This window comes from Anolis sagrei, chromosome 3 (genome assembly GCF_037176765.1).
Source record: "Anolis sagrei isolate rAnoSag1 chromosome 3, rAnoSag1.mat, whole genome shotgun sequence".
NCBI classification, from domain to species: domain Eukaryota; kingdom Metazoa; phylum Chordata; class Lepidosauria; order Squamata; family Dactyloidae; genus Anolis; species Anolis sagrei.
The window spans coordinates 95,859,506-95,876,369 of NC_090023.1; the positions used below are offsets into that span (position 1 = coordinate 95,859,506).

The window sequence follows — 16,864 nt, forward strand, 5'->3', positions numbered from 1 at the left end:
GAGACCGACTCTCTTACCTTGATAATCATTTTTTAAATTAAGAAAGCTTTTTCTTGCTGGTAATGAGGATCAGCAGAGGGCTGTGAAGGAGGGGATCTTCATTTGTTGAAATATGAGATAGTAACTATTGATAGTCTTTTAACAGTCTTTTAGATAGTCTTTGTTAGAAACTGGAAAATCACAAGCTTCAAAATTCAGGACTTGAGATAGCTTATCACACTCCAAATAATGCATATGTAGAAGTGTAACAAAGATGCAGCAGGGAAGATACTTAATGGCTTCCATGGTCAGAGACCAGGGATATATTTACACTGACCATTCAATCTCGGTGACACCAACCTAGAAGAAAGTGGTTTCGTTGTGTGGATGACTACATTGCAGGTCTTGAAACCAGTTCAGTAGCTGGATAGTACTTAACATTAACAGCAGAGGCTAGCTTCAATCTGATTCCAGGATCTTCCGTTTCCAAAGCTTGATAGCCATGGAGAATGTATTTTTTTTCAACTTTTCCCACTCCAGGTGTTGACACAGTAATTTACTTTTTGAGGAGTCACTTTTACCATGCAATGTGGTAATGGGGGGGGGGGAGTTGCCTGGGGGACTTTGACAATTGGCTGGCTGGCATTTATAAACAGGTTGCCATCTGGTAGCTAATAAGGGAGAGTTTAAGAGTTCAGTGTTCACTTTAGCACCCATTTTAGTGTAGTGTATGGCTCTGGAATATACAACTTGGTGTGAGTTAAGGAAGGAGTATAACTTTAAGGCAAACCCCTTGAAAGTTGTGTAACTTGTTTGGGAGAACCAAGATGTACTTTCCAGTCAGTTGTTAATTGGGAAGTAGTCAAATGTTGGTGGACTGCCCTTGGGTTTCAGGTGATTTACCTAAAGAAAGATAGGGGATTGGTCTCAAGAAAAACATATTGCCTCAGCTGCTCCCACATCATGCCCCCCCTTCCCCTTGCTTCTTTTAGCCTAAACAAATCAATAGAACATAAGCTTAAAAAGTATCCCTTATTCAGTCTTCATGCCTGGTCTTGTTATTCTATAATTGGCCATCAAATCAATTGGGCCCCTATTTTGTAGGTCCTGTGGGCTTTTAAAGATACTTTAGAACAAAGCTTCATCAATTGTAGGTCGGGACCCCAAATGGGGTTGTGTAAGTGAATGACTGGGATTGCAAAAGTTTTCCTCCCCCTGCCTTCCACATAAGGTAATCCTACCTATGCAGTCATATATCAATGGTTTAAATATTATCTGTGGAGTTGTATCCAATTGTACTCCCCCCCTTTCCCCCCCCTACAGTAGTCAGCAATGGAACAAAAATGTTTTATAAATCTGAATGGGAATAATACTATATTATGACTTCTCTAAATCCATTATCTTGTCTATGTAAATGTAAGTGCTGGGAATTTTAAGTGATCATTTTTTAAATATATAGTAGCTCTTCCATTTTTGCAGAGCATAGGAATGAGAACTCTTACAAAAAAAATTTTTTAAAAAATATCCATAAATTAAAGCAAACAAACTTTTTTTTTACATTACAGAACACCTCTCTAGCAATCCCTAACTTTCCCAGGATAACTCTGTAGTCAACTCCTGTTGGAAGCTGATCATTAAATTATTCTGGAGGGCTTAGAGATTCTTAAAGAAAACATATCAATCAAAACAGCAAATAATCAAACCCACAAAAGTTAAACCCACAAATGTGAAGAACTAATTGTATTTATATTTTACTTGCCATAAAGATCATGAGGACAATTATGCACAGAATTCGACATAAAGAAATGGACTGGAAGCAATTAAGATTGTGATGAATTGTAACCAGTGCCCATCTTTTCATTGTCATTGTTTAATTACCATAACTGTATACATCACTAAGCATTTGCTTTGTAGTTAGCAAATTAGTATTCTCAAGTATTCAATGTGGGCATTGAAGGGAACCAATAATAAAATCCTCAAAAAGATTTTGGTATACAGTGATATAAAGGCACTTCCCAAGCTCCAGACATCTGACTTACAAACAACATATAGTTAAGAACAGAGATGAGACAACAGGAAGTGAGAGAAATTTACCCCTTAGAAGGGTAAGTCACTCTTGCAAGAGTTATCATGGGGAAAAGTGTCTCTATTGAAGTGTTATCACCAATTCTTATTTCCACAACAATTCTTGTTTCCACATTTTTCAGAATCAAATCATCACAGGGACAGAAAGTGTGCCCCTTTTGAACAGGGGCACAGACAGCAAAACAAACACTTTCCCTGTGCTATCCAAAGCTTGCTTATATATATATGTGTGTGTGTGTGTGTGTGTGTGTGCGCGCACACTTATGACTGGAGTTACACTAAAATATACCTGTTCTGACTTCAGAGCAAACCTATAGAACCTATCTTGTTTCTAACTTGGGGACTGCCTATACATGTTTTCTTTTAAACATTCACTATTGAAAATATGAATGAAAGAAAAACCCAATAAAAGCCTAAAAATAATAAATGATAATGAAACTTTTTTTTCCCTACCTTTTCATGGTAGGGTCTAGGGATAGGAATTTTGGCAATATATATATTCAAAATGAAGCATGGATGTTGCATTGGAGGGTAGCAACAGAATTGATCTACAATCAAACTTGAATACATAAACAAATAGCTGATTTTCACTCACTCTTAACCGAATAATGTATATAAGTTTTGCTTTCACTTATTAGAGTTCATTCAAGTTCTCATTATTTAGTCGGTCTACTCTAGCTGGTACTTAGAAAACAGTGTAGCCTTGTGATTTGAGAGCCATCTGTTTTATTTTACACGCAGACATATTTCAAGAGCATAAATGCCTCTTTATTGGCCCAGAAATTTGAATAGTTTTTGTCAACAATGTTGTTTGTGCATGATTCATAATAATTCATAAATACTAATGGAAAATGTGTTTGCAAGTTAGAAATATCTAGCATCTACATATATTTCAAGTGGAAGCTTGATAGACCCACCATAATGTATTCCATACAAATGCAGCATCTCTAGAAGATTGTTGAGATGCACATTTACAATGCCATAAGATAATGGAGGTAGGGTAGATGGATTTGCTGACATCCAGAGGAGACAAATAAGAATTTGACATCTGTCTAGAAGGTGAGGGAGTGTGGCCTCAGTAGGTGATTTAAGTCAGCCACACACTCCCCTTCTCTTTTAATTTCATTTGCATGGTAACAACATCAGTTGCTACGTCAGGTTTAAGGGAGTTTAATTGGCATTTTCAATTTTGTATATTGATTAATGACTGTGTGGGATTTATATAAGCTGTTTTTTTATTCCTGTTTCTTCATTGCCTTTTTATTTTGGAAATTTTGGGATTCATTTTGCCTTGCCTCAGGTTATCCTTGATTGGAGGGAGGTCTTGAAGGTTGGGTAAGGGGAATCCCCGGGGGGGGGGGGGTCTCTTTAGTTTTGGACATTGGTTGTGCACAATTCATAATAATTCATAAATACTAATGGAAAATGTGTTTGCAAGTGAGAACTATCTGGTATCTAGCACATACATCTCAAGTGAAAGTTAGATAGATCTTTCCACCCACCATAATGCACTCTATACAAATAAAGCATCTCTAAAAGATTTGTTGAGATAAGGTCTGTGTTGTAGACAAAACATAAAGATAAAAAGAACAAAATGGTAATATTGGCCATAGGAAGCTATGTAGTATCCGAATCACTCCAATCAGGAGGAACTAATATTATGTTTCAATAAGAAACAAGGCAAAGCATAGGTTTAGGTGATGTTAATGGAATTTTCAGTTGCAAGACTACCTCCGAAATGCACACTTCAGTCCTAAAGCCTGATAATGAGACAAAAGATCACATGGGCTGGAAAGAAGAATCTCTCTCTATCTATCTATCTAGCTAGCTAGCTAGCTTCCTATTATAACCCACTCTTGACTGAATAATTTGTTTACAGAACATATGTGATTTGTTTACAGAACATATGTGTATGTATATATATAGAGGGGGGGATATTTTTGAAGAAATAATCGGATTAATTCTGTAAAGTTTTGTTGCTCAGAGCAAAATAGATTCATCCAGTTCTTTTCATAGAAATCCACTGTATTATTAGATTTAACAAATGGTTTTGTTTGTGTTTGTATATATTAGAAGTGTGGGATTTAATCATCATTTTTCTTTTCTCACTAGACATTTTTCTTGCTCTCACTGTACCTCTTTTTCCTTACATAGCAGCAAACATGAATTGTAATCCGATTTTACTTTTCATGTTGCAAGGAGCTTTAGCTATTCCTGATTCTCTGATTTGAAGAATGTTTCATTTTACATGAATATTTTTGAAATCGAATGTGTGGAATACCTATATATATTTTTTGGCAAAAAACAATTAATTAAAAGACAACTGTTTCTAAATTCACTTGTCTGTCCAGCTAAAGTCGGCATATTAAATAGCTGGAATATACATAAATGTAGATGTATATAACCAGTGTTTGATTCATTTGGTCTGCTTATTAGAATTAGCAATTTGATTTAGACTGTGGATTTCAGTGAAACTGTTACCCTTTGTAGAAAACCGTGTCCTAATTCTTCTCCTGAAGAGAACATATGTATATGAGAAGTACAAAAAGGCCATTTTTTTAAAAACTTCTGAAGCTAGCTTTTAAATATTACTAATATATTAACAGGGTTAATAGCTTTTGTTTTTGTTTTATTATTTTTTTCAAAAGGAAAACATTTGCACTTGAAAATGAATGTTCTTAAAACTTATATTACATATATTTGACTACATTAGTGCTATATTAGTTTTCAAAACTGGAGGAAGGGAGAAAACAGTGACAATAACGGAATGGTACAACCAATTTTGAGACTATTAACCCAAAACTACCCCTTCTCTCCTTTTCTATGCCCTCTTACAGGTTTTCTGAGCACTGGAGACCAAGCTGCAAAAGGCAATTATGGATTGCTTGACCAAATCCAGGCTTTACGATGGATCGAAGAAAATATTGGATCATTTGGAGGAGACCCCAAAAGAGTTACTATTTTTGGATCAGGGGCAGGAGCGTCCTGTGTTAGCCTGTTGACACTATCTCATTATTCAGAAGGTAAATTTATTTCTTGCTAAATACAAGTAATGTTACAATTTCTTGCTAAATACAAGTAATGTTCAATGTTACAATTTAATAGTGAATTGCAAGTTAGCAAAAGCTTTAAATATCTACAATCTTTATGATATCAAATCTATCATTAGATTTTTAATTTTTTGAAAAAAAAAAAGCTTTACATAATTGATAATATAATTTCCATGTACCATAAAAGTAATTGTAGCCGGGATAAACATGCTGAAAATGCAAACATCTCAGTCTTGCTGAACATAACATTTATTCACTATAATAAAACAATAGACTTGTATGATTTTATGATGCACTTTCCTCTCTAGAATGTTATATTAATTGCTACTCCTTAATTGGCTAATGTAATCTACTCTTCATAAGACTGCATTTTGAAATGCATTCCGAATTTGGATCTAGTACAAAATAGGAAAACCAGACCATCATCTGATAAGCATGTAGGGACCATGTTACTAATTTTGTTCTTTTAAAAGCAGTAATTTTACCAATATTTATCTGTCTGTGAGAAAGTATTTGAAAATCACAAATCTATTTGCAATTTGGAGCATGTACTGTACGAAATTCAAATGTGGTTGCTTTGTATAGAAAACAGCCTTCTGTGCACAAATTATTTTTTGCATAGAAATATTGCAGAATTTAATTTTTTTGCAGAAAATGTTTTGCATAAATGTGCACATTTTGCACAGATCTAGACCTGAACTGAAAAGATTCTTCTTAGTCCAGGATTCTTCCAATCAAGGATTCTCAAATTTTGCAGCGTATCTTCTTCTAGTTTATCTTAGTCATGATATATGTAGTACATCTTCTGAAGAACAGTCTTGGAATTTTTGAAAAGAATAGATTATTAATTGTTCTTAATTAATTATAATAATGTTTGTACTGTTTTACATTATTTTTATTTCTGCTGTTATTAGATATAATGTTAGCACATTTATTAATCTAATTTGCAAATCATTTCAATGATGTGAATAATATTTAAATAATTGGAATAACAAAAAAATTAAGAATAGTTTTGTCATCAGGGATTTTCTTGACTCACTGACACATTTTCAAAGAAAATAGTAAAGTGTCTCCAGATTGTTTTGTATTTCATGATATTTTTGAAAAAGACTGTTTTCTGCACAAAGTCTTGGTTTGGCACAAAGTTTCATTTCTTGTGAAATATTTGCAGTGTGAAAATCATTTTAAACTTGCAAAACAATGGGAGAAGAGAATGTTTGAAGTAATTCATTCTTCCATGTGAGAGTATACTAAGTGAAGATTCTCATCACTTGGGCAGGATAATGACTTATGCATACAAAGGCTAGAAGTAGCAATAGGAGTGTGTTCCATTTGAATAAAGCCTTCTTTCTGAATCCCTTGCTCATCAAGTCTCCCTTTCAATACAGCTTACTCAGTAGCACTCTATTCCTCTTCAAAGATGTGAATGAATACTTTGTAGAATGTTGCTAAACAAAAGTTCTTGCTAATTGCATTATAATAACATTTTGAGACTCCTAAACTACATATTTTCTAATAACGAACAATATAGTTTTGCCAGACAAGGCATCCCAAATATGTGCTGCTTTTTTATTATTCTCTCTTTTTTCCCTCACTTGAAATGTAACTCATCTGGGATAGGTTTTAAAAAATCCACCAGCTGTGATATGCTTTAGTGATGCAGAGCAGCTTTAGACCAGCTTCGGGTGGCTTCACATCAATGGAGCATAGCAATGAAGTCTCACTGTGCCACTGAATCTGATCCCAATTCCCAAATCCTTTAAAAAGGGAAATGCAGATATGCTCTATTTTATTAATCTAGTCAGTTGTTAAATGCAGAAAGCCCATCCAAGTAATGAGAACTGAGGTTCCAGAATAAAATTCAAACCTATTAAACTGATTTTAGTGTAACCTTTTTTTCCAGATTATATGATGTATGGCTTCTGTGAAATGGAGTACGGGGTTACAGTTTCTCTTTATGCAAGTCATTCATGCAAAGAGGAAATGATTGCTTATGGCTGTAATTCTGGCCAAGTCCTTGATCATAAAGCTTGGTTGTGTGAAGTACTTTATATGTGCTAGTGAAACTGACCAAGCTCAGGCTTGCTTATGAGCTCAAAGGCCCATTTCTCAAAAGAAGTGCTGGAAAATAAGAGTTAGAATAATCCTATAAATGGAGCATCTATATGATATTTTCTCATCCCCTAAAGTGAACAAAGCCAGCTAGGAGTCAGGAAGACAGAGACTGGTAAAACCATAGACACCTGGTGTGTGTGTTTGTGTGTGTGACAGCATCATGTGTTTTCATGGTTGCAATCTCTCTATTCACCCAGGATATGGGCATAATATGATTTTAATACAGTGATTACAAGAGGTGTGACAACGAAAACAGCTAGGGAGAAAGTCCCTTTTCATAAAACATTATCTTTCCCTAAGTGTCATCTTCCCATTAGCCTGACTTTTTCACCAGTTTTCATCAATAGGATTGGTTGAAATCTTCAAATAATTTGCATAGTTTCATAATTCTTTACTGGCTGACAAACTTTTAATTCAACGAGAAAATATTGCTGGAATCCTTTTTCTTTACATGGGGACCATATTATTACATACTAAAGTAAGGATTGTCCATGCTGAAAAGAACCCCCTCAGTCTTCCTTCAGGTGAATCACCTGAGCATCAAAGGCAGTTTAACCATTTGGGTTGCTTTTCAGCTTTCCCTCTATTGGAAAGCAAACTTTGGGCACTCCCACTGAAATCCTAGAACTTACTTACTGGAGAGAGAAAAATGCTCAGACTTATCTTCAGAGTATCTCTTTCACAAATCCTCTAGACCCTGCAACCTTTAAAGGCTGCTCCAGAGCAGTATCCTAGACTTAAAAGATTTCCAATGTGAACACTGAATTCTTAACTTCACTCCACATTGTCTGCCAAAGACAACTTGTTTATAAACACCACCCTAATCAACTGGATTGAGGGAGGAGTCACATTCAGAGCTTGAAGAGGCATGTGTTGAGGTGGTATGGCTTTAAGTAGCCTGCAGACCCCATCCTCATCGCATGGAGTATTTTGGTACTTGGTGCCTTTTTGCAAGGTTTCCTGGTCTCTGACCATAGAGGCTATCCAAGTGGTTGACCTGCAGTCCAGAAACTCTGTCTTATGCCAACATGTGACAATTCCTACATTTGGGTTAAGGTGTATCATGGAGACACGTCTAAGATTGTGAATGTTACTTAATTATGTCAGCTTCTTGTAGTATATATTTGTGAAATTTATGTACCTAGGAATTTATATTTCTCATATGTATAGTTATAGATACCATTATAGTTAAGTAATAATTCTGTCTCCCTCTCTCTCTCTCGTGTGTGTGAGCACACAGACATGGGGGGAGAGGTATTGGAAAAATGAACAAAGAGCTTTTTTTGTTCAAACAGAAATAAATTCACTCTTCATTGGGATGTACTTCCTCTAAATAATATACAAAAGATTCTTTTGCATTATAAATGCTGCTTGTTCATGTATTTTAATTTTAACTTTTGCACCTGCAGGTCTGTTCCAAAAGGCAATCATACAAAGTGGAACAGCCCTGTCCAGCTGGGCAGTGAACTATCAGCCTGCCAAGTACACTGCAATTTTGGCAGAAAAAGTGGGTTGCAACACATTGGACACAACAGACTTAGTTGAATGCTTTCGGAATAAGAACTACAAAGAACTCATTCAGCAAACAATAACGCCAGCTACATACCACATTGCCTTTGGGCCTGTGATTGATGGGGATGTAATTCCAGACGATCCTCAGATTCTGATGGAGCAGGGAGAATTCCTCAACTATGACATAATGCTAGGTGTAAACCAAGGGGAAGGTTTAAAATTTGTGGACGGCATTGTGGATAATGAAGAAGGTGTCTCCCCAAATGATTTTGATTTCTCAGTATCCAATTTTGTGGACAATCTCTATGGTTATCCAGAAGGAAAAGACACCCTGCGAGAGACCATTAAATTCATGTACACAGATTGGGCAGACAAGGAGAATCCTGAAACTCGAAGGAAGACGCTGGTAGCCCTCTTTACTGATCATCAGTGGGTGGCACCAGCTGTTGCCACTGCCGACCTACATGCCCAGTATGGCTCCCCAACATACTTCTATGCATTTTATCACCACTGCCAGAGTGAAATGAAACCCAGCTGGGCTGATTCAGCACATGGTGATGAAGTTCCGTATGTGTTTGGCATTCCCATGATTGGCCCTACTGAACTGTTTAACTGCAACTTTTCAAAGAATGACGTCATGCTTAGTGCAGTTGTCATGACTTATTGGACAAACTTCGCCAAAACCGGGTAGGTTTGCCTCATAATGGTTTTTTGCATGTGCTGTTCTTTTGAAATCTAAAACTCTGCATTTGACCCTCTAATGAAATATTTCAGAATTTGGCAAATCTTGCTTTGTGGAGAGCTTCTTGAAAGTGAACATTCAAAGTATTACTTCGTGGTACTAAACAAAGACTTTAGAGGGTCTTTGCACATGTGCAAAAACCTAAAAAAGAGGTTTTACATAATTTTTTTCAGACCCAGCAAAGTTATTTGATATGATACTAGATACTATATACTATATGATGCTAGATTCTTCTTTTAGTATGCTGCAGAGTCCAGAGTCAGCTTTCAGAGAGTGCTGGCCAGCTGTACACATTCACCTCCAAATCAAGCTTGCTAAAAAAATTAAGAAATGCATGTTTTTAAAATGATTTTAAACCTTTTAAGATCAATGCATTTTAACATAACCGTGTTTTAACCTTTCCCCCATCATGTTTTTAGCTGTATTATGTTTTAGGCTCCTTACACACTAAACATTTCAATGCAAGAACACACAAAGTCTTACAACCCAATGCAAAAGAAAAATGTGAAGTGGAGAGAGTGATTTGAGGGTGTAGTGATTTGAGTGTTGGACCAGAACTCTGGGAGACCCCTCTCAGCTGTGGAAATGTCTATGTAATGTTGGACAAATCATATTCTTTCAGCCTAAGGGGAAGACATTGGAAAATCCCCTCTGAATAAATCTTATCATGGCATCCCATGACAGAGTTGTTCTAGAATTAAGGCTCATATGAATCTGTGTACACACGTGAAGGAAATGAGAGAAATTCAACACATTGAGAAATTACAATAGTTGTGGGAGATAGTAGTGGATTGGGCAGTGGCCCTGCAAAATCATGTGTGGAACATTAGTGCCTGAGAATATAAGAAATTGGAAATGAGTGTTATACAGACAGACTCATTTACTTCACATCTTTATTTTGTATTGTAAGACACCACTATTGAGATGTCACCCCAAACTGTTTTATCAGCCTTTATTTTAGGAATATTGGGGTGTCTTAGTTTTGGAAGTGAGGTGCTACCAAATATTCGAAACAATAAAAGTGTACTTGCCAACAGTATAAAGATAGAACCTTATTGATTAAATCCAACATATGAGAATACTTCATAGTTAATTCATCCTTACAGCTGTTTTATTTTCTAAAGACCTTTATGTCGATTTTAAAACTTCTTCCCTCCAATATATTTTCTCACTTCTGTAAAGAAGGATGCACTGAAGTTTCATATGAAAATAGTGCAATTATTAAACCACAAATGTTCACCAAAGCCAAAGATTAAGGCTATAAAGAGTAATTCAGGAAAAGAAATTATGATGTAGATCAAAAAAAGTCATTTGTGCCCCCTCTACAGAATTACCTAGTTCCTTTTTAAAGCATGGGGAATAGATAAAGAATTACAGACACTCCTTGTCTAATCAGACTTTTGTCTAGAATTAAAGTTAATGTGTCTTATTTTGAAACTTTAAAAGACATCTGTGAAGACAGATAAGAACAAGAAGCATTAGAAAGGCGTTTTCTGTCAAAATGTCCCTGAGAAATATTGCAATATTCTAACACACAAACACACGTACCTAGCAAGCAGAATTTGTCATTCTGGTTTTGCTTTAGAAATTTGATTTTTCTTCTTCCTTGTCTTGGTGTTGAATTCAAATAAATGCCCTTGTGGCTGTACCAAAGGCCCATAAATCTTCCCAATGTACACTTAATGGCAGGGCTGGGCTTTGGGAACTGCAGTTCTGCTGCAGTGCAGAAGATGGCATTCAGCAGTATCCAAGATTCCAGAGAAATGTGTTACATCCTGACATATCAACAAGTTTAAGAAACTCTTAAGGCATTTAAGAACCCAAGAGATATACTGTACAAAATAACATGGTATATTTTGCATAGCAATAGTAACATATCAAGTAATAGTAACATATCAAGCAATAGTAAAATATCAAGTAATGTAAGATACTCCCTGACCAAATTTCACAAAAATGACCTCAGAAGCACTTTATTTTATGGTTCGTGCAATTAAATCCTTCCTCATCCCAGAACCCCCTTCCCAATAATTTACATTGCCCAATCTCCAGGTGTTTTAAAATTCTATCCTTAAATTTGGCCCTGCCCCGTGTAATCCTGTGTGTTTAATATTTGATTTTATATTGCTGTGTCACTTATTATATTGGTTTTGCATTTTATGTTTTTTTCTAGTTCTGTTATGCTTTTGTGTTCTATTGTGTTTACTGTACTGATGGGCGTGGCCTCTTATAAGCCGCCCTGAGTCCCCCTGGGGGAGATGGAGCGGGGTATAAATAAAGTTATTATTATTATTATTATTATTATTATTATTATTATTTGATACATTAAAGAAAGTGGTAAGGGAAGTATCCTTGAAGGAAACTCTGTTTTCTCTTGAATTATATCATTGATCTCTTTAAACGACATTGAAACCCACTTAATGTCAAATGGGAATCATAGGAACTCATAGGTCTTGTGGTGGGTTATCCAAAGCAGAACTGGGATGGTGGTTCATCAGAAGGCATCTGATTTGCTACCCAACCTATGCCACATGAATGGTCTAAATACACTTCAGAAATACATCCCATTTAACAGAATAGTAGTTCAGAAAGGGTAGGTGCTGTCACAATTGATTCTGAGCTGTGGAAGAAAAAGGTGTGTGGCCTTGACAATCCCTTAGAGTCATGCAGGTTTTACCTCCCATTTTTAAGAGAAATAGTCTGGTAGCAGCAGAATTCAACATTTAAAATACAGTTTTGAGCAACCACTATTACAAGAAAATAATATTTGATGCAGCACACTTAATGTTAGCTGGCAAAAAAGGTCCATAACTTGGCCTTCAGCACCCCTTACAGCCGCTGCAGTTCTCCAAGTTGCGATACCATCCCTTGACCAAGACATCTGGCTTCAGGGATTTTATTCCCTGGAAAATGAAGTTTATTAAGAATGAAATCTAGTCCATTGCAATCCTGTGCAAAGTCAAGTGAGAATTATGTACTATTGTATTAAGCAGAACTTATTTCTTAGTAAAATGCATTGAATTTATTTACAGTAGGACCCTAGTATTTAAGGGAGATATGTTTGCAGCAGGACCACGATTACATGGAACTGCAAATACTTCCATACACCACTAAATTATTTCACTTCTGATTTGAGCATAACAGAGCAGATTATTCCTTTTCACTTACTTTGACCAATGGAATATGGACAGTATAGTCTATCCTTGCTACTAACCCAAATATCAGTGTAATGTGGATTGTAAAGTGAGCCCTGTCACCACAACTGGGAAATAAAGAAGAATTAAATACATAGAATCATAAATTCATAGATACCACAAGGCTCATCCAGTGCAATCTCTTGCTATTCAAGCACATACAATTAAACATCTTCTGACAGATAGACATCCAGTCTCTGTTTAAAAACCTCCAAAGATAGTGACTCCTGAGATCTGGCAACTTTGTCAGGGAGGGATTCAAGAGAATCAAGAAACTGGAATGAAAAGCAATATGTGTGTGTGTGTAGCTGCCTTCTTTCTAATTAGTTGTGTTCCTCCCATTTCCAAATTGAATATACCACTCTCTTGTGGTTGGAAAAGGAAGGCATTACTTAATGTCAACCTATGGCATCGAGTAAATGCAGAAGTATCTGATGCTTTACCTAGAACATGAGATGTCTGAGAAACATAAAGAAGCAGAGACCTCTTTTAGAAGCATAGAAAGAGTGGTGTTTTCTTATATGAGAAATCTGTTGATCTCACTTTTACAATTAAATTGTCTCACAACCTAGTTTTATTTTTAAAGACCATTTCCAATCTACAGTCTTGACCCAAAAGAGGACACCATCATAACTGAAACAAGATAAGCAGTATGACAGAGCTCTGAAGAAAAGAGGATGAGTATCCAAATGGGAAGAAAATGCTTCCTATAGATAATTTTAATGGACATCTGTGATAGTGGACCCTTGGTGGTAATAAGCCAACTCCCTTTAAGACTAGCATGCAATTAAAACAGTGCCAGCAATTTGATTGGCACATATACATTGCTGTATGTTCATGATGGGCAGTTTGGCCATGGTAGCAACAGGCAAAGATATCTAGGATTAGCTGGTCAGTGGGAAAATTCTTTTGGGTTTTCAGGTAGATTTAAAAAGAACAGACCTGAATGGTCACACTGGAGTAGTAGGTAAGCCACACAACTTCTAAATAAGTGATGACGATGCTGGATCTTTTCGATGCAGTTACCATATATACTCATGTATAAATTGTTGACTGATTTTGGATTTTGATATAACCCACTGATAAGCTAAGGATCATTCTACGGAGAGGGGAGAGCACCATTGTACTATTTCCTGACCCAGGCATTCAAAAAGGCCAGAAGTGATGTTAAGGGACAGAGAGAAGAGGGAGCAGTGCTTCTTTAAGGTTTTTCCAGGGTGGACTAAGTCTTTGTTTTTCATCAGTGTGCTGAGAAGGGGATTCTTTGTCTTGTTTTGTTTGTTTGTTTTTTTAAAAAAACTTGTGGATAAGTCAACCCAGGTTTTTCAGGTTGATTTTTTTTTTACACAAATGTCTGAATTTATACATGAAATGATGATTTGTTGGTTTGTTTGTTATTTGCCCTTTCTCAAGGCATGAATAAAACTTGGGTAAAGAGTAAATTTGTAAAACAGAGCATGTTGATGTTAAAATATATGGAGACACTTTCCTAGGGTGTCAAGAACTCCTCAATCTGCTTATTATTTATATTACTGTTGTTATTGTTCCTGCAGAGTGTTAATAAGTTATACTCCTGCATTTATCTAAGGATTATAAAAAGCTCCCTCCTGATGCCATCTGTCAGTATTACTCATAATTTCAAGCAGTTTTCCATAGGCTGCCTGCTCAAGAGCTAATTCCAGCAGAGTGTACATAAACTTGTACAACTCTTGAGTCTGAATTTATGCTGTACTTCCTGTAGACAGCACAAATGTTTAGGAAGGGTCATTAATCATTTTACCATGCACCCAACTGTTAATATGATTACTTGGTAGAAATAAGACTTACTGTAACAAATATTCTTCATTCAGACTTGCTCTGACTTGACAATAAGCCTTAGAACTGTGTGACCTTGAAATTCAACCTGCCCAACAGAACACTTGTGGTGTCTTTCTGGCTTTACTTAGGTCACATCTAAACTGACCACATAATCCAGTTTAACTCTAGCTCCTTCTCCAGTTAGCTTCAAACTGTGCCAGCTGCAAAACACACATTGCCAAAGCCCATGACAATGCAAATTAAGGCTTTTAAAGTTCATCAAGCAAGTCGGGGGATAGTCTGAAAGCCCTAGATTGCATGGCGAAATTGGCTCTGTAGAATGTGAATTGTATTGTATACACCCACCTTTGCTGGAGCGCTTTGTAAAATTGGGATCAAGGATGCAGACTCTGCCGAACGTTGCATCAAGGGCATAGCTGTGCAGCAGGGGCCAGTTGACCCCTGATCCAGATAACTGATTACTTCCACTGCTATTTACTAGGCCTGGGTAACAACGGAAAAAATTGTTTCTAAAATCGATTCGTTTTTTGGGTTTTTTTGCGTTTCAATATTTAAAAGAATTCTGAAATTTTCCTTTAAAAAGTTCGATATTTACGAAATTTCATAAATGGTAAAAAATTTACAAAACAATAACGAAACAATAACGAATCGATTCGTTAATGGCGGCCGCGATCGCGCAATACGCTAAAAAAACTTCTGAAGCTTCCCTCTTCCTCTGTTGTTGACTGTTGGTGTGATATTATAATTTTTTTTCACTAATCAAACAAAAAACAACTATAAAACTTGCCCCAGACATGCGGAAATAATAACGAAACGACCTCAAACCAATAACGAAATGAATACATAACGAAATACGAAGCATTTACGAAATGAATTGAAAAATTCGTTTCGTTTTTAAGATGCCCCAGAATGATTCGTTATCGCTTCGTTAACAAAAAATAACGAATTTTTTACGAATTACGAATTAACGAAACAAAACTGCCCAGCCCTACTATTTACACACCCCACCACCACCACCACCACCACCACACACACACAATCTCATATGTCTCCAGGGTGCTGCTATGTCTCTTGGCATGGAAATGAGGAAAATATTATCCTGTGGCTGCCAAGCTATGGATACAACTGATTCTGGAACCAGTTCAAGGCCAGATTCCATGGTTGTGTCATCACCTTGCTGGCCTCAAACCTGTAGTAGCCATATCTTATCTTCTTTAAAGCAAAATGAGTTTCTGCCAACCCAATCCCAAACTGACAGTATTGGTCATTAGTTGATGTGTGTATATATACACATAAATGCACATATTGGGTGCCATGACTACTGGAGAAAATAAAAAAGAATATAGGTTCTTTTTTCATTTTGTATAAAATAAAAGATAAATTCCGGCCTCAATTTCAAGTTCACTCTATTACGGTCTGTGAACAGTTCAAGAGAAGAGGGATATAGTCTCATAGAATCATAGAATCAAAGAATCAAAGAGTTGGAAGAGACCTCATGGGCCATCCAGTCCAACCCCCTGCCAAGAAGCAGGAATATTGCATTCAAATCACCCCTGACAGATGGCCATCCAGCCTCTATTTAAAAGCTTCCAAAGAAGGAGCCTCCACCACAGAGAGTTCCACTGTTGAATGACTCGCACAGTCAGGAAGTTCTTCCTCATGTTCAGATGGAATCTCCTCTCTTGTAGTTTGAAGCCATTGTTCTGCATCCTAGTCTCCAGGGAAGCAGAAAACAAGCTTGCTCCCTCCTCCCTGTGGCTTCCTCTCACATATTTGTACATGGCTATCATATCTCCTCTCAGCCTTCTCTTCTTCAGGCTAAACATGCCCAGCTCCTTAAGCCGCTCCTCATAGGGCTTGTTCTCCAGACCTTTTATCATTTTAGTCGCCCTCCTCTGGACACATTCCAGCTTGTCAATATCTCTCTTGAATTCTGGTGCCCAGAATTGGACACAATATTCCAGGTGTGGTCTAACCAAAGCAGAATAGAGGGGTAGCATTACTTCCCTAGATCTAGACACTATGCTCCTATTGATGCAGGCCAAAATCCCATTGGCTTTTTTTGCCGCCACATCACATTGTTGGCTCATGTTTAACTTGTTGTCCACGAGGACTCCAAGATCTTTTTCACACGTACTGCTCTCGAGCCAGGCATCCCCCATTCTGTATCTTTGCATTTCGTTTTTCCTGCCAAAGTGGAGTATCTTGCATTTGTCACTGTTGAACTTCATTTTGTTAGTTTTGGCCCATCTCTCTAATCTGTCAAGATCGTTTTGAATCCTGCTCCTGTCCTCTGGAGTATTGGCTATCCCTCCCAATTTGGTGTCATCTGCAAACTTGATGATCCTGCCTTCTAACCGTTCATCTAAGTC

At 36.7% G+C, this 16,864-nt stretch overlaps 1 protein-coding gene across 5 annotated transcripts in view; it reads left to right on the top strand.

Moving 5' to 3' along the window:
• Positions 1-16,864, top strand: part of NLGN4X (neuroligin 4 X-linked) — a 265,484-nt gene that overhangs the window by 229,640 nt on the left and 18,980 nt on the right. For all 5 annotated transcript variants that reach the window (XM_060769901.2, XM_060769900.2, XM_060769899.2 and 2 more), the window contains 2 exons: positions 4,902-5,087; positions 8,639-9,428. In XM_060769901.2, the coding sequence (XP_060625884.1) occupies positions 4,902-5,087; positions 8,639-9,428 (976 nt within the window). The remainder of the gene's footprint in view (positions 1-4,901; positions 5,088-8,638; positions 9,429-16,864) is intronic.